Consider the following 19,292-nt stretch of genomic DNA (forward strand, 5'->3'; position numbering starts at 1 on the left):
TTGATCTTTTTAAAGGGCTAAATTGGCAATGCATCATAGCTATATTCTAGTGTCAATTCAATTTTCAATAATTGATGATGGCAGTTTAGAAAAAATTGCAAGGTCTTTGAGCCTCTGTCAAGAACCCTTTACTGGTGATCATTAAATGAGTATTTAAAGCTCAGGTTTGAATACGTCAATCTTTTGTCACACATTCAACTTCCAGATAAATTAAAGTGTTTTTCAACTTAAATTTTAATTTATTTATAATAAATCACTAGAATTGATTAGGCTTCTAATTCAATCATTGTTGACAATTGAAATGTATAGTATGCTTATGAGCGCACAAGTTTAATCACCTTTTCTGAGCTCATATCAATCAATACTTCTTTTATATTGGATTTCAGATTCTGGTCTTGCAATTAAGTGTGGTGGTCCTCAAATTACTGCTTCTAATGGAATTGTGTATGAGAGGGATAATGAGACACTTGGTCCAGCTGCATATTATGTGATTAACACAAACAGGTAGGCTGTTAGCAATGCTGGATATTCTTTTGGGACCAATAATGCTCAATATACAAGAATCAGAGTTGTTCGAAACAGCTCGACTCTCTGCTTCGTCATTAAGATACTATGGCCTAGGGCTTGAGAATGGAAACTACACTGTGAGCCTCCAGTTTGCAAAAACAACTTTTCTAAACTCTGATGTGTGGCAAAAACTTGGGAGGTGTGTCTTTGATGTTTACATTCAGGTCTGCATCATCTTGTAAAATTCTTTTAGAATTACTGTGTTTTCTTTTAAAATGAAGTTTGCAAGTTTGCATTGCCTAAAAAGTTTATTCTCCCTTGTAAATAAGTGTTACTTTTATTTTGTTAACCATTAATACGTAGAATAATTTTCTTCTCCTCTCGTTAGGAGCTCTTCTTCTCATCTTGGGTGAGACCTTCTTCCTACTCTATGTGGGAAAAAGCAATACACACTTTCACTACTGATACTTTCCACTAGTGACGCACCAGCATTGTGGTTGCTCTACATGGATTCGGATTTCATAGAACGCTTACGACGAGTGAGTTTGATGCCAGAGGAGGGTGAGGTCATACAGGTTCGTTTTGAGCATCGCAAACAAATACTAGAAGAATGCTCCTTGTGGGTAGGTTCCTCAAGACCAAACCCATAAACCTTAGGGCAGCAAAAAATCTCTTGAGGTCAGTATGGAAGATGGGCAGCGACTTGAAGATTACTAATGTTGGGGACGGGCTTAGGGATGGCGAGGAAACTCCATATGGGGAGTGGCTGCGTGCTAGTTTTCGGAGGCCGAAATTCCAACAAACATGGGCACCACCAACCCCACCACGTTGGGACCAAGGAGATAAAGTGCAAGGGCTCCACCGCTGACCAGCCACACCCCTGAGACGGCAAATCCTCCACCTATAAGTCACGTGATTAATGGCATTGATGAGGGAGTAACGGAAATGCAGCCCGCCTTAAATACACATAGAGAGACATCCGTTTCTATTCAAGCTGATTCCGAAAACGGTCTTGAGTTTATGATACACACCGAAGTTAATGGGATAGAGCACAATCCCAAAAATCATGGAGCATAGCTTGTTAGTGTTCCTATCTCCTACGTGGAAATTGTGGAGAGCAAAGACTATGAAACCCTTGGAAACACAAGCACGAGGGAGTCACGTGACAAAAAAAGAAACCAAATGCAAAAACTCCAAAGTTCAAAAAAATTCCACACCTAGAACATGACGCCACAAGTAAACCCGTGGTCTCTGAAGGCTTGGTAGGGAAGAAGCGAACTTGTGAGGCGGAGTATGAGGTTGTTGAAGGAAGGAAGCGTACAAAAACATGCACAACGGCGGCGGCTACCACTCAGCCCCACCAAGCACAATGATCGTCTTGAGTTGGAATTGTCGGGGGCTTGGGAAACCTTGTGCAGTCACTGTCCTCTCTCACTTGGTGAGGAAAAAAGCTCCCAACGTTTTGTTTATCATGAAGATGAAGCGTACAGTAGACGAGATGAAAACAATACAAGCCGATTTGCACTATGATGCCATGCTTGTGGTTCCCTGCATTCGTAGAGTCGGTGGACTAGCTATGCTATGGAAAGAACGGGTAGATTTACATGTCCAAAACTACACTCAAAACCATATCGATGCTCATATTAGGACTGACCCATTTGCACCATGGATAATCACAGGTTTTTACGGCAAACCGAAGGAGTATCGAAAGCATGAATCTTGGAGTTTGTTGAGACACCTTCATATTAGAGACTCCTTCATATTAGACTCACTGCCATGGCTATGTTTGGGAGATTTCAAAGAAATCCTCTCATCTGAGGTGAAGCAAGGACGGATTCCGAGATCACTTCGTCTGATGGAGGAATTTCGGAGTGTATTGCTGCATTGTGAACTTATTGATCTTGGCTTCAATGGAAACATGTTTACTTGGAGGAAAGATAGATGGGGTGACGTGTTTGTACAATAAAGATTGGATCGTGCTTGCGCAACAACTGAATGGAGGGATATCTTTCCAAACAATAAGTTATACCATCTTCAGGCAGCATATTCGAACCATGACCCAATCATGCTCAATACCCAAGCGTGTACACAAGGTGCTCATCGGGAAAAAAATACTGAAGTGTTTTGAGGAGAAGTGGGCCTCTCACTCGGAGTGCGATAATGTAATCTTTGAAACCTAGAATGGAGTGGTGACCAGCGGCAGCCCCATGTTTCAGCTCTTTGAGAAGATTAAAAAATGCCGAATGGCTTTAGTGGCGCAGGGAAGAAATTTGGGAAACTCCAAAACAAAAATTGAAGAGAAGCACTGACTTCTATGAATACGGCGGACACTGACTTCTATGAATACGGCGGACAATGTTGAATTAATACAAAAGGTGAGGGATGAGATTCAGTTGCTACTCTTCCAAGACGAACTATTCTGGAGGTAGAGGTCGAGATCAATATGGTTATCAATAGGCAACAAGAATACAAAATATTTCAAACAAAGAGCTAGTCAAAGGTGGCGGAAAAATCAAATCCATGGTTTCTTAGACGAGAATGACCAATGGTGCACCTTTGAATCCGATACGGCTAGGGTGGCTGAAGCATATTTTCAGAATTTATCCACATCAACAAATCCAACAAATCTGGAATTAGTGTTGGACTCGATGGATGGAGTAGTAACTCCAGACATGAACTACTTAATACAAAAGGTGAGGGATGAGATTCAGTCGCTACTCTTCCAAGACGAACTATTCTGGAGGCAGAGGTCGAGATCAATATGGTTATCAACAGGCAACAAGAATACAAAATATTTCCACCAAAGAGCTAGTCAAAGGTGGCAGAAAAATCAGATCCATGGTTTCTTAGACGAGAATGACCAATGGTGCACCTTTGAATCTGATACGGCTAGGGTGGCTTAAGCATATTTTCAGAATTTATTCACATCAACAAACCCACAAATCTAGAATTAGTGTTGGACTCGGTGGATGGAGTAGTAACTCCAGACATGAACCACACACTGCTCCAACCATACACTCTTGAAGAGGTCAAGCGAGCTCTATTCCAAATGCACCCCTCCAAATCACCAGGATTGGATGGTATGTCTCCTTTCTTTTTCCAAAAATATTGGCACATAGTTGAAAGGGATGTTTGTAACGTCCTGTCATTTAATAAAAAAAAAAAAGATAAGATATTTTTGGTTTCACATGTGTTGTGAGGTGGGTAGAGCCCCACCTAACCCCACTACCCACCACACAATCACTCTATCTTTTCATTCCTTGGCCGGCTCACTCCCTCACTTCTCTTTTCTTTCTTTTTCTTCTCTTTCATTTTCGGTAGAACACTCTTTGCTCTCATCCTCTCCACCGGCACTTCCACACCACCATTATCACCATTTCCACCATCTTTTTTTTGGCAAGATCACCGGAAAATTTTTGGGAACCCATAAACATCTTCACATCTTTTTTTTTGAGGTTCTAGCTAATCTCCTTCGACCTTGGAGAATTAGGATTTTGCGGTCGCGAGGTAAGTAGTTTTTTTTAATGGGATTTTGAAAAAGAACCATGTTATATAAATGTTTTTGGATTAGACACACTTTTGGAAACTACCTATGGAAATTATATTTTCCTAAAAACTATTGTGTCGTAACCTTAATATATATATATATATATATATATTTATGGAAATGCATATTTGGTATTGCATTTGGGGAAATGCATGAATTGTTGATATGAAAAAATGAGCATCTTTTATTTAATCTTTGATAAGAAAATCATTGATTTTATGGTGTATTGAAAAATTTAAAGATGCTTATCTTGTCTTGTATTAATTGGGAAATTGATAAAAAATCTCTTGACAAGAATGAAGTTGAAAACCTTACAAATTTTGTAAAAGTTAGATTATTTAAGGTTTTCTGAAACTACTTGGATATGAACTATGTGTTTCAAAGTAATGTAACCTGTGAGTTGTTTTAACACCATGCTATGTATGATTTCTTGGTGATTACCTGATTTGGTTTCAGTAGTCTTTGTGACAACGGAATCAAATCCAGGTCAGTGCCCTTTCACTTTGGATGACGTGTTCTTCCCTGTTGTCCATGGGGGGAAAAGGTTCCTTAATTGTGTGTGGGTGAGGCTGCTGCCCATAGGGCCAAGAGAGGTCCTATTTGACGCACTCTCTCTCCTGCCCATGGGGGGAGAGAAAAACCCTGAGAGTATGGGTGAGGCTGCTGTCCATGGGGCCAAGAGTCTGCATACCAGAGAGGACAATATCATGCCAGTTGTGAATGGGTGGATCCCATGACCGGTTTATGTGGTAGTATGGTATATTTATGATAAATTACCATATGTTAGATTTTATGGCTTTGGAAATTATATTGTTAGTGCTCACAAATTATAGTATATAGTTTCAAGGTATTTATTTTGAGAAACTTTGTGTTTCATTATTAAATCATTCTTGTCATATTATTATTATTATTATTATTGAAGATGAAACTTGCATTTCCCCCACCCCCATTAAATATACTACTTACTGGGCTCTGTCTCATCCCATTATTTTATAAACTTTTCAGAGTAGGCAACAATATTTTGAGACAACTTTTTGGTGGCTAATAGTAATTAGACTAACTACTGATGGAGGCTGAACTTTTGTAATGGAGATATTAGATGTTGTACATCTTAGAATAGGTTTGACTCATTCTTTTGTATATTATAGTAGTTGTGACTTTATTTCCACTGATGGGACAAGCTATTGATATGTAATTATTTATTCAGACCTCTATTATTTTGTGGCCAGTTGTCATTGTAATTAATGCTTAGAGCTCTGACTTACTCTGAGAGTATATTCAATGGAATTATAATGATAATTCTTGATATTAGAACTTGATATAATTTTTGTGGATTGGATTGTCTTAAAGGAAAGAAAGAAAGAAAAAATCTACAGGTACTTTAAGATGTGATTTCTCATGCCGTGGACCCTTTTGCTTTTGGGGCGTGACAATTATGGTATCAAAGCTTAGGTTATGATTCTGTAGACTTTGAAAATAGGAATTGATTTTGATTTAAGTCATAGCATTAGGGGTTTGATGAATTCTTTATTTTGTACCTTTATTTTAGCTTCCACCTACTATTCTTTTTTTTCCTTATCTATCTTTTCTATGTTAACCTTCTATGTTGCCTTGTGAGTTACTTGCTTGTTTCTTGGGTATAGGTATAAATACCTTGGTACATTATGCCTCCTAAAAAGAAAGCACGTAAAGTAAGGCATGTGGATGAGGTTACAGCTCCAGAGCATGGCCATAGGCATCGCCAAGAGCGTGAGAGATCTGCCACTCCTAATGGTGGCGAGATTGATGAGGTGGCAGATAGGATTTATGCTAGGATTACTAGAGTAGTCCAGGGTGGTGAGCGTAGGAGGGAGGGTTGCACTTTTAGGGAGTTCCATAAGCAAAACCCTCCAACTTTTGATGGGGGACCTGATCCTATGGTAGTAGAGAATTGGCTGCTAAAGATGGAAAAATTACTAAGAGCCCTTGAATGTACTGATGCTAAGAAGGTGTTGTATGCCACTTATGCTCTTCAGGGTTCTGCTGATAGATGGTGGTCAAGCACTGAGCCATTGTTGAGTACGGAGTTGGGAAGAGACACTCCCATTACTTGGGAGAAGTTTAAGGAAGTTTTCAATAGGACATACTTCCCCGATGTAGTGAGGGACCGTAAGGCAAGAGAATTTTCTGATTTGGTTCAAGGGGCTATGACAGTGGAGGAGTATGTTGCTAAGTTTGTTGAGCTCTCTCGCTTTGCTCCTTACATGCTTCCAAATGAGTCCAAGAAAGTGAAAACGTTTCGGGAGGGCCTTAATGGTAGGATTCGGCCTCTCATTATAGCCTCTAGAGTGGATACTTTTACGGAGGCTGTGAAGTGGGCAATGAGTCTTGAAGAAGACTTTAAGCACAACCCCAGTTCCAAGGAGAGTGAAATGAAGCAAGGGCCCTTTAATTCTCAACATGGTAAGGGTCAAGGGCATAAGAAAGGATTCTTCAAAAACTCGGGTAATAGAGGACAATCATCTACGCATAGCAAGAATGCCTATCCTCAGTCTAGTGATAAGAAGTCTTGCTCTCGTTGTGGTAAACTTCATGATGGACAAAATTGTGATAGGGTCAAGATTTGTTTTGTTTGTAAGCAACCCGGACACTTTGCTAGAGATTGGCCAAGTTCTAAGGGCTCGGGTTCCTCTTCCTCATCTCAAGTTGCAAAGGGTAATGACAATGGGAAGAAGGTGCAAGGTAGAGTGTAAGCCTTGACTACTCAGGATGCTCAGGTCACAGATACAGTGGTGGTAGGTACACTTCCTTTGTTCTCTACACATGCTAAAGTTCTTTTTGATCCTGGTTCTACACATTCTTTTGTTTCTTGTGCATTTGCTAAAATCATGACAAGAGCCCCGAACTACTTGATTTTGAGTTATCGGTTTCTACCCCTGTTGGTGATACTTTAATGACTAATCTTGTGCTTAAGTCTTGTATTATTTGTATTGAGGGTAGAGAGTTATTGGCTGATTTGGTGTTGTTAGATATGCATGATTTTGATATCATTTTGAGCATGGATTGGTTGGCTTCTTACGATGCTAGTGTGCATTGTTTTGAGAAAGAGGTGGTGTTTAGGCCTCCAGGTGAATCAAAATTTCTATTTAAGGCTTCATGTTTGCCTTTTATGCCTCGTGTGATATCATGCATACAAGCAAAGCGCTTGCTTAGAAAGGGATGCCAAGGATTCCTTGCTAGTGTAGTGGATTTACAAAGTGGAGAATTGGAGATAGGGGACATTCCCATTGTGAGGGAATTTTCGGATGTTTTTCCTGATGATCTACCTGGGTTGCCCCTTGATCGTGAGATTGAGTTCTCTATTGATCTCCTTCCTAGCACTGCACCTATTTCTAAGGCACCATATAGAATGGCACCCACAGAGTTGAAAGAACTTAAGGAGCAATTGGTAGAACTACTGGACAAAGGGTTTATTCGCCCTAGTGCCTCGCCTTGGGGAGCTCCAGTTTTATTTGTCAAGAAAAAGGATGGGTCTATGAGGTTATGTATTGATTACCATGAGCTTAATAGAGTCACCATAAAGAATAAATATCCTTTGCCTCGTATTGACGACCTATTTGATCAGTTGCAAGGAGCACAAGTCTTTTCTAAGATTGATCTTCGTTCTGGTTACCACCAGTTGAAGATTAAGGGTGAGGACATACCAAAGACGGCCTTTCGGACTAGATATGGTCATTATGAATTTTTGTTGATGCCGTTTGGATTAACTAATGCCCCTGCTGCTTTTATGGATCTGATGAATAGGGTATTTCATGAGTACTTGGATCAATTTGTCATTGTGTTCATTGATGATATTTTGATTTATTCTAAGAGTTAAGAAGAGCATGAAGAACACTTGAGGATTGTTTTATTGATTCTAAGAGAAAGGAAGTTGTATGCTAAGCTGAAGAAGTGTGAATTCTGGTTGAATCAAGTAGTGTTCTTGGGTCATGTGATATCTAAGGATGGAATTACAGTGGATCCTAATAAGATAGAAGCGGTGGTTAATTGGGATAGGCCTACAAATGTGAGTGAGGTTAGAAGTTTCTTAGGCCTTGCTGGTTACTACAGAAGATTTGTAGAGGGATTTTCCCACATTGCGGCTCCTTTGACACAATTAACTCGAAAGAATGTTAAATTCGAGTGGAAGGAAGAATGTGAGAAAAGCTTCCAAGAGCTAAAGTGGAGATTGGTCACAGCTCCAATGTTAACTATCCCTTCAGGTACAAGGGGTTTTGTCATTTATAGTGATGCTTCTAATAAGAGCCTTGGTTGTGTGTTGATGCAAAATGGGAAGGTTGTGGCTTATGCCTCTCGTCAATTAGAAAATTATGAGAAAAATTACCCCACTCATGACTTGGAGTTGGCTACAGTTGTTTTTGCTTTGAAAATTTGGAGACATTATTTGTATGGGGAAAGATGTGAGATTTTCACTTATCATAAAAGTTTAAAGTATTTCTTTACCCAAAAGGAGTTAAATATGAGGCAACAGAGATGGTTGGAATTGGTTAAGGATTACGATTTCTCTATTAACTATCATCCTGGTAAGGCTAATGTTGTAGCTGATGCTTTGCTAACCACTCAAGAGGAAATTATTTGGGATCTTGAAAGGATGGAGATTGAGGTTGTTATAGGCCATTCTGAGGCCTACCTGGCTAGTTTAAGTGTTCAACCAACGTTGGTGGAAAGAATTAAATTGTCACAGGCTGACAACCCGCACTTAAAGAAAACCATGGATGAGGTGCGTAGTGGAAAGAAATCTGAATTTTCTATCTCTGAGGATGGTGCTTTGAGATTTGGGAGTAGACTTTGTGTGCCAAATGATCCATTGATTAAAAAGGAGATTCTAGAGGAGGCTCACTATTCCCCATATACAATACATCCGGGTAGTACAAAGATGTACCGTGATCTTCGTGAAAAATTTTGGTGCAATAATATGGAAAGGGAGATTGCTCACTTTGTAGAGCAATGTTTGACTTGTCAGCAAGTTAAGGTGTTGCACCAACAACCCTCGGGTTTGTTGCAACCACTTCCCATTGAGGAAATCACTATGGATTTTGTTTCAGGATTGCCGAGATCTCCTTAGGGTCATGATGCTATTTGGATGCTTGTTGATAGAATGACAAAAACAGCTCATTTTCTCCCTATTCGGATGAACTACTCCCTTGATCAGTTAGCTCATCTCTATGCTGATGAGATTGTGAGACTTCATGGAGTACCTGCTACTATTGTTTCAGATAGAGATCCAAGGTTTACTTCTCATTTTTAGGGTGGTGTGCAAAAGGCCTTGGGTACTAGATTGAATTTTAGCATAGCTTTCCACCCTCAGACAGATGGACAGTCTGAAAGGACTATTCAAACTCTAGAAGATATGTTGAGAGCATGTGCTTTGGATCTTAAAGGGAGTTGGGCTAGTCACTTACCCTTGGTAGAGTTTTTTTTTTTTTTTTTTTGCTGAATAACCCTTGGTAGAGTTTGCTTACAATAATAGTTACATTCAAGTATTAAAGCAGCACCTTATAAGGCTTTGTATGGGAGAAAGTGTAGATCCCCAATTTGTTGGGATGAGGTTGGAGAACGAAAACTCTTGGGGCCAGAGATTATTCAGAGGACTTGTGAAAAGGTAAATATGATCTGTGATCGACTACGAGCAGCCCAAAGTAGACAAAAGAGCTATTTTGACATTAAAAGGAAAGCTTTGGAACTTGAAATTGGAGATAAAGTTTTCCTATGGGTTGCACCTATGAAAAGGGTAATGAGATTTGGCAAAAAGGGTAAGTTAAGCCCTAGGTTTGTAGGGCCTTTTGAGGTCTTGGAGAGAGTGGGTGAGGCTGCTTATAGAACTGCCCTACCACCGGCCTTGTTAGGAATTCATAACGTCTTCCATGAGTCTATGCTAAGGAAATACATTCCTGACCCTTCATATGTTTTGAGCTATGAGCCTTTTCATATTAGAGCTGATTTATCATATGAAGAAGTTTCAGTAGAGATTTTGGATCCTAAGGAGCAAGTGTTACGCAATAGAACAATATCGTGGGTAAAGGTGCTTTGGAAGAATCATTCAGTGAAAGAGGCATCTTGGGAGCGTGAGGAGGATATGTTGTCAAGATATCCAAGCCTTTATCAAGATCAAGGTAAGTAAAATTTCGAGGATGAAATTTTTATAAGAGGAGAAGATTGTAACGTCCTATAATTTTTTTTTAAAAAAAAAAGATCAGATATTTTTGGTTTCACACGTGCCAAGCCCCACCTAACCCCACTACCCACCTCACAATCACTCTATCTTTTCATTCCTTGGCCGGCTCACTCCCTCACTTCTCTTTTCTTTCTTTTTCTTCTCTTTCATTTTCGGTAGAACACTCTTTGCTCTCATCCTCTCCACCGGCACTTCCACACCACCACCATCACCATTTCCACCATCATTTTTCCGGCAAGATCACCGGAAAATTTTTGGAAACCCATAAACACCTTCACATCTTTTTTTTGAGGTTCTAGCTAATCTCCTTGGAGCTTGGAGAATTAGGATTTTGCGGTTGCGAGGTAAGTAGTTTTTTTTATAATGGGATTTTGAAAAATAATGATGTTATATAAATGTTTTTGGGTTAGACACGCTTTTGGAAACTACCTATAGAAATTATATTTTCCTAAAAACTATTGTGTCGTAACCTTAATATATATATATATATATATATATATATATGGAAATGCATCATATTTGGTATTACATTTGGGGAAATGCATGAATTTTTTATATGGAAAAATGAGCATCTTTTATTTAATCTTTGATAAGAAAACCATTGATTTTATGGTATATTGAAAATTTTAAAGATGCTTATCTTGTCTTGTATTAATTGGGAACTGATAGAAAATCTCTTGACAAGAATGAAGTTGAAAACCTTACAAATTTTGTAGAAGTTAGATTATTTAAAGTTTTCTGAAACTACTTGGATATGAACTATGTGTTTCAAAGTAATGTAACCTGTGAGTTGTTTTAACACCATGCTATGTGTGATTTCCCGGTGATCACCCGATTTGGTTTCAGTAGTCTTTGTGACAACGGAATCAAATCTAGGTCAGTGCTCTTTCACTTTGGATGACGCGTTCTTCCCTGCTGTCCATGGGGGGAAGAGGTTCCTTAAATGTGTATGGGTAAGGCTACTGCCCATGGGGCCAAGAGACCACATGCAAGAGAGGTCCTATTTGACGCGCTCTCTCTGCTACCCATGGGGGGAAAGAAAACCTTGAGGGTATGGGTGAGGCTATTATCCATGGGGCCAAGAGTCTGCATACCAGAGAGGACAATATCATGCCAATTGTGAATGGGTGGATCCCTTGACCAATTTATGTGGTAGTATGGTATATTTATGATAAATTACTGTATGTTAGATTTTATGGCTTTCGAAATTATATTGTTAGTGCTCACAGATTATAGTATATAGTTTCAAGGTATTTATTTTGAGAAACTTTGTGTTTCATTATTAAATCATTCTTGTCATATTATTATTATTGAAAATGAAACTTGCATTTCCCCCACCCCCATTAAATATACTACTTACTGGGCTCTATCTCATCCCATTATTTTATAAACTTTTTAAAGTAGGCAACAATATTTTGAGACAGCTTTTTGGTGGCTAATAGTAGTTAGACTAACTACTGATGGAGGCTAAACTTTTGTAATGGAGATATTAGATGTTGTACATCTTAGAATAGGCTTGACACATTCTTTTGTATATTATAGTAGTTGTAACTTTATTTCCACTGATGGGACAAGCTATTGATATGTAATTATTTATTCAGACCTCTATTATTTTGTGGCCAGTGGTCATTGTAATTAATGCTTAGAGCTTTGACTTACTTTGAGAGTATATTCAATGGAATTATAATGATAATTCTTGATATTAGAACTTGATATAATTTTTGTAGATTGGATTGTCTTAAAGGAAAGAAAGAAAAAAAAATCTACAGGTACTTTAAGATGTGATTTCTCATGTCGTGGACCCTTTTGGGTTTAAGGCGTGACAATATTACTACTGCTATATTATCTGTTTTACAATCTGGTCATTTTTTGCATAAAATGAATTACACCCATATTGTACTTATCCCCCCCCCCCCCCCCCCACAAAAGAAAAAAGGAACCTAGATCTGTCAAAGATTACCGACTTATCAAGCTAGGCAACGTAGTGTCCCGAATTGTATCTAAAGTGTTAGCCAATAAATTGAAATTAATTCTGCCAAATGTAATATCTGACTCCCAAAGTGCGTTTGTTCCTAACCGATTGATTACTGATAATGCTATAGTAGCTTTTGAAGTTTTACACAGGATGAGGAACAAAAGGACAAGAAAGAAAGGGCAAATGGCAATAAAACTGGACATTAGCAATGCCTATGATCGGGTAGAAAAGGCCTTCCTTCAGCAAATTATGCTCAAGTTGGGAATTGATGGGAGATGGGTGCGGTTAGCAATGGAAATAGTCCATATTGCATCATACTCGGTACTCATTAATGGTGAACCAAAAGGATATATCACCCCATCCCTTGGTATAAAGCAAGGCGATCCACTCTCCCCATACCTGTTTCTATTGTGTGCAGAGGGCCTATCCTCATTGATCAGGAAGGCAACAGAGTCATAACAACTACATGGAATCTTATCCTACACTAATGGGGTTTGTATATCTCATCTATTCTTTGCAGATGACAACTTTATTTTCTGCCAAGCTATATTCTTGGACAGTATGAAGCTGCATCGGGGCAAGCAATCAATAGACAAAAGACCTCTATCTTTTTTAGCCTGAATACAAGTCAAGCTATTAAAACAGACATCCAAGGCCTCTTTGGAGCATGGATTATGGAGGATTGTGAGTCCTATCTTGGATTACCTATGGTGTGTGGTAAATCATCAAAGGTTAACACCTTTAAAGATTTACAGGAAAGGATAACCAAAAGTGTCATGGGCTAGAAGGAAAAAATTATTTCAAAGGAAGGGAGGGATATCCTCATCAAAACAGTTGCTCAAGCTATTCCGACTTACTCCATGGGTATTTTCAAAATCCCAAAAGCTTTATGTGACACAATTAATTCTACTTTGGCAAAGTATTGGTGGGGGCAGACAAAGGATGAGAAGAAAATCCACTGGATAAATTGGAAAAAATTGTGCAACCCAAAGGAGAGGGGTGGTATGGGGTTTAGGGATATTCATGCCTTTAATTTAGCTTTGCTAGCAAAACAAGTGTGGAGGTTGATCCAGCAAAACCACTCCTTATTTTTTCGGGTCTATAAGGCTCAATACTTCCCAAATTGTTTGTTTATGAAAGCTGAGTTGGGGAATAATCCATCCTATGTATGGCGAAGTTTACTAGCTGCAAGGGATATAAGGAAGGAGCACAATGGAAGGTGGGGAATGGTCAATCCATTAGAGTGTTTGCCCATAGGTGGCTATCCCATAAGCCAATTTTCCTTGGTGACCAACAACACAACTTGATGGTAAAGGATCTGATTGATGTCCATACTTTCCAATGGGATAGGGAAAAAAATACATGACCTTTTTGCACATCAGACATGTATGGAAATTTTGTCTATCCCGTTGCAAAGTAATCTGACTCAGGATGTACTAGCTTGGAAGGAAAACTGTAAGGTTGAATTTAATCAACCATCTTATTGGCTTTATTCCGTGCCAAATTTGCTTGTATTTCAGCATTTAGTAACCCTGTATTTAGGTGGGTTTGTTGTAAGGGTAGTGAGTGAGATAGAGTGTTAAATGCTTAAGAGTGTGCAAGAAAACAGAGTCTCGCGGCTGGATCTCGCGGGTGACTCGCGGCTGCAAGCCGCCAGATGTAGCACACGTGCCAAGCATGCCAGAAGGTGAACAGTCATGCTAGTTGGAGCACTACAAGACAAAACAGGACAACTGGCCATACGGTTATCTCGCGATTGGATCTCGCGACTCAGTCAAGTCGCGAGGCCAAGCCACGAGCCAACCCTGTTTTGAAAAACCTAACGTTTCACATTCTCCTCTCACCCCAGTATAAATACCCCTTATACCCACAAATGAAAGAGGGCTTCCAGAGAGAATTTTGAGAGAAAAACCCTAGAGTAAAACAAGATTGATTCACCTACATTCTATACATTAGCGTCTCTTCAAATTCCTCAACTCTCTTCCTCTCCATTGTCAAACCCTTGAGAGGCATTTTACCAAAACCTTGTTCTCACCATATTCATTACTGTGAGAGGGTTGTTTGGTGTTCTGAGAAGCAGTTAGGAAGGACCCAATCTACATTGGTTGATGCTATGGTCTAGTAGCGGAATCCGGGAAGCTAGAAAAGAAAAAGGTTCGGCGCAACCTCGTTGGAGCAAGAAGCTTGGAGGGCTTAGGTGCACTGGGTAGATTAGACTTGGAGGGTCTATTGTTGTCCATGTATCCCAACTACATTTTCTAGTGGATTGTTTACCGTTTGGAAGGCGGCGAAGAGGTTTTACGCCGAGAGCTTCGGTTTCCTCTTCGATAATACATCGCGTGTTGTCTTTGTGTTTGCATCTTCCTTCCCTTTTTATCTTTGCCTTTTATTATCTGCTGTGGGTTGTGATTTTAATTTGGCTTAGATAGTTTTTCCAATTCTATATTATAGCTTTTGTTCATTTTCCGCACACTAGCTATTTGACATAAAGCTTGAATTGGTTAATTTGTAAATTGGGGGTCTAAACGTTCAAGGGTATTTTACACTATTTGAACTTTCAAAAACAAATCCCACTCTTTCTTGGTAAAGTCAGCTTATCAAGTTGCCATCAGGTTGCAGGAACAAAATTGGGTTGAACACTCCACAACTAGTAGGGACAGAACTTATTGGAAGAAAATCTGGAAGCTGAATGTGCCCCCAAAGGTCCGCAAATTCATTTGACAAGCTGGCTCAAATATACTGCCTACTAGGGAGAGCCTACATCGAAGAAGGGTGAATGTGGATGCTCGGTGTGAACTGTGTTGTCAGCAACTAGAATCTACAGGTCACTTGCTCTGGGAATGCCCTTTCGCAAGAAACATATGGGCCTTATGTTCAGGGAAAATCCAAAAATGCCCAAACGAAGCCAATGATTTCTTCTTGCTGTTCAAAACGTTGATACAGAGACTCTAAAACGGATTTAGAAAAATAGGCAGTGGTATCATGGGGAATTTGGAATGCACGAAACAAAGTATAGTTTGAGAGAGTTCAACCCCACCCCAAAACCATTTTAGCAGGGGCTGTTGGGTTCTTGCAGGAATACCAAAATCTCATCAATGCACAAAGGAACAATGGATAAGCTATCAGGTTTTAGTGCCGAAGATGAAATGGAGTATTTGTTTTTTCAGGCTTGTATTAGAGGTCTAACTCTTCCCCTGTTTTGAATGTGCCAGAATAGGGCTTATACGTTTTTGCTTGTATATCGTTTTTCTAATCAATAATATTTCTATCTTTTACCTCAAAAAAAAAAAAAAAAAAAAAAGAGAATGTATGTAACAAATATATTCATCAATGCAGAAATTTCCTTGAATATAATGCGTATTTATAATTGAGATTATCTAATTAATTCCTAAATTACCACTAGAGGTTTTCCTTTTTGGCCCCTCAAATTTTCTTTGACCATCTAATTTGCACTTGTTTTTTTCATAATTTTATTTAAGTATGGCACAACCACTCTGTAATTTCTTCACTACTTTTGCAATTAATTTCCAAAACCCATAATATCCAAAATATGTCTATAATCATGATAAGGATTTTGAATGAAACCTTTGTGATGCATTTGGATAGCAAGATTTGGGCATGTCAATTTGGATTTGAGTGATTAAAATCCAAATATCTTGTTTGATAGTCTTAAAAGATCAAGGATTTGTTTGATGAAATCCAACTTTAAAAACCTTGGATTTGAAATTGATGGTTTTTAGACCCCTTAAAAAACACAATTGGATTAACCTAGGTAATTAGCCAAGTTATTACTTAGTCTAAATTCCAGATCTAGGTTATCACAATCAAACAATCATATCATGCAAAGTAACGGAAAGATAAATAACACAATGATATGATCACCCAGGAAACCAAACCGGTAAAAACCTGAGGAGGATTTAACCTAGCTATCCTCAAGGTAAACCTGAATCCACTATAAAAGAATCGAAGTTTTACAATAGGATTTAGACCACTATCATCCTATTGTTTCTCACCAGTAGAAACTTACTAACACGACCACATGCAAGCTCCGAGACCACAGACTCCTTCTTTCTTGGAATCTCCAGCAAGTACAAGCACACCCGCTTGTGTTTCTTTAAGTTCTTATGGCAGCAACTGAATGATCATCAAGTTCTTGAACGGATCTCCTCTTGATAATCCTAAGTTTGTGTAAAGGAAAGCTCCTCACAGATCTCACAAGAGATTTATACAAACAGCAATATGAGTAACACTAAAACGTGGCTAAGGTTTGCGTTATATACTTAGGGCAAAAATACAAATCCCTAAACGTTTTAAATGAACTAGGGCTGAGTTGGAATTCTGTAGAAAAACGCATTCTGTCCAAATTTCAATTAATCAAGCCTAAGCTTCGATCGATCGAACCAGGCCGAATTGCACTTTTAATTCTGCAACAACTTAAATCCAACTTTACATAAATGACACAACTTTGAGCAAGACTAAACACGACTAAACAACTTGTTTTGATCATGGTTTGCCAATAATACACATTAGAGTTCTAAATACATAAGTTCCTAAGTCTTTAGAACCTAACAAATTCCCCCTTTGGCAATCCGTGACAAAACAAAACTAAAAGCTCAAAGTTTACAAAGAAAATCCCTTTACAAAAAAATGCTCATTATAACAAATCTAATCCTAACTACTATCCATCAGTTGCAAGTGTAGACAGCATCTCAATTGAATCAACCTGTATATTTCCTAAAACACTAAACAAAATGCATAACCGCATGTATGGAAAATACAAGTAAACAAAATAAATTCTTGATTTCAACCAACACACAATAAAGACAAATATCAATGAACAACTCATAAATATTAATCAATAAGTAGTTGAAACAAGAAACATATAAAACAATAAATGTATCTCCCCCTATCATGAATAGCCCAACAAAACAAAAACGAGCTCCAACACACACAAAAAATACTCTCCCCCTGAAAACAAAAACTCTATAAGTGCTCAAATCAAAAAATACTCCCCCTTTTTGTGACGGAATGCCAAAGGGCAATCAAAATCCATCATCAAAAGGAGGTGGCGGTAAGGATCGTCGAAACTGTGCCAACTCTACACGCAAAGCACGGATCTCATCGAGCATGTCCACCAAAATTTGTCCATGAGCCACCTAAACGGCCAAGACATGATCCAACATACGTTGAATGTTTGAATCATACGAAGTAGTCTGTGGAGGAACATCAACATCAGTAGTAGCAACACCAAACGCCTCAGTCGTATCAGCAACTGTAGAAGAGGGAGGAGGGGGAACAACACCAGATGACCCACCTTTAGGACGTGTAGAGCCAACTCTCAAGTGAGCAGCCCTCTGCCTAAGGAAAGTGGCACCTATGGGAGCTATAACATGAACGGGCTCACCGGCAGGGAAATCAACTAAACCGAGAAACAACAAAATCCTATAAATGAAAATAGGATGGATAAGAGCATAAGCAACGACAGAACTCCTATGAACTTCGTTCAATGAACGAAGAAACATATGAGGAAAGTTGATAGACGCACCGGAAACAAAAGCGTACAAAAACACACATTGCTCAAGAGGGATGGTGTGGAAATGAGAAATAGGCCACAAAGAATGACACGCTATCCTAAAGAAAAGATAGGTAGTCTCAGTAAGCTCAGCAGACGTAATCTGAGGATCAGAACCCCACTAGATAGAAGACCCAGTGATGTAAGACATAACGTCATCTAGGGGTGAAGACTCCTCATAAGGATAGACAAGCTCTCTAACAACCGGAACCCAAAGAGCATCAGCCATTATCCGAGGGGTAATGGTGAACTCAACACCTTGTATTCAACTCCTAACCAGGGTGTTGGAATCATAAACGTGGCAAGAGAGATTCGAGAAGAACTCTCTAATCAGGGCGGTTAGGAGTGAATGATCTACCTCTAACAAAGACAACCAACCTCTACTCTCAAGGTTTGCCCTAATGGCAGGATTAACCTCATCTAACACAACAGAATGCTTAGCCCAAATCTTTCTCTTACAGTTCAGTTTCTCATAGACCTTTATGCTTTTGTCATTCCTGAACAACTCACTCCTAAAGGGAGACTCAGAGGAAGTGGAGGGGGTCCTATGGGCTCTAGTCTTCCTAGGCATGGTGCTAGGAAAAGGACAAAGACACAAAGCGGGAAAAAAAACAAAAACCAAGGGCAGACTGCAAGTTAGCACAAAAAAAATATAGAACAAAAATCTATATGATGCATGAACAATTTAAATGTCATGATGCATGCTCTAATGCAGTGCAATTAAGTTCAAATTAAATTCAAGTTCACAAAATTGGCTTGAGCATAGAGTTTCTAACAAAAACCCCAAAAATTTGAAAAACCACTTGTTCAATTAGTAAAAAATTGACCAATTGATCATCACACAAGATAGATTATATAAAATAAGGATCAATTACAATAATTCAACAAGCCAATTGAAATCAATTTGAACAAAATCCCCAAATTCGGATAAATACAAGCCCTAGAATTTTCAATTTCGTACAAAATACCAAATTGATCAAATTAAGCATCATAGATCATGATTATAACATTATATGAACAAAACCCAATGATCAATTTCAGAAAAAGAGGCTTGAAACATCAAAAGCCCCAATTTGAAAGGTTCCAAAAATACCCAATGAAATGCATGAAAAATGCATGAAAACATGAAGTAAAATGCAAAAGGAAAGGCATAAAGGACTTACTGGCCTATAGAGAGGAAAACCTTGCAAAAAATCCGAAGGAAAACGACAAAAAATTTGTGGGCAAACCTTGTCCAATTCGGAGAGAGAGAAAAGTTTGAAAACCTTTTTGAAAAGTAAGTCTGAACAAGTCAAACTCTGATTTTAAAAAACCTAATTCACGATTTTCGATTGACCAAAAATCAGTTTCGATTGATCGAAACAAATAGAGGCTTCTTTTAACAATTTTAAAACAATTTCGATTGATCAAAAAACAATTTGGATCAATCGAAGCAGACAAAGGCTTCCTTAAAATTTTAAAACAATTTCGATTGATC

At 38.7% G+C, this 19,292-nt stretch overlaps 1 protein-coding gene, 1 long non-coding RNA gene and 1 pseudogene across 2 annotated transcripts; all 3 read left to right on the forward strand.

Moving 5' to 3' along the window:
* LOC126722203 (probable LRR receptor-like serine/threonine-protein kinase At1g56130) overlaps positions 1-19,292 on the forward strand; it is a 39,177-nt pseudogene that overhangs the window by 11,143 nt on the left and 8,742 nt on the right.
* LOC126723015 (uncharacterized) lies at positions 5,719-6,786 on the forward strand. The gene has a single exon (XM_050426194.1). The coding sequence runs from the start codon at positions 5,719-5,721 to the stop codon at positions 6,784-6,786; it is 1,068 nt and encodes a 355-aa protein (XP_050282151.1).
* LOC126723020 (uncharacterized) lies at positions 10,212-12,186 on the forward strand. Its single transcript, XR_007654100.1, has 2 exons — positions 10,212-10,612; positions 11,118-12,186. It is a non-coding gene; the product is annotated as an uncharacterized LOC126723020 (long non-coding RNA).

The sequence above is a fragment of the Quercus robur genome, chromosome 4 (genome assembly GCF_932294415.1).
Source record: "Quercus robur chromosome 4, dhQueRobu3.1, whole genome shotgun sequence".
NCBI lineage: Eukaryota > Viridiplantae > Streptophyta > Magnoliopsida > Fagales > Fagaceae > Quercus > Quercus robur.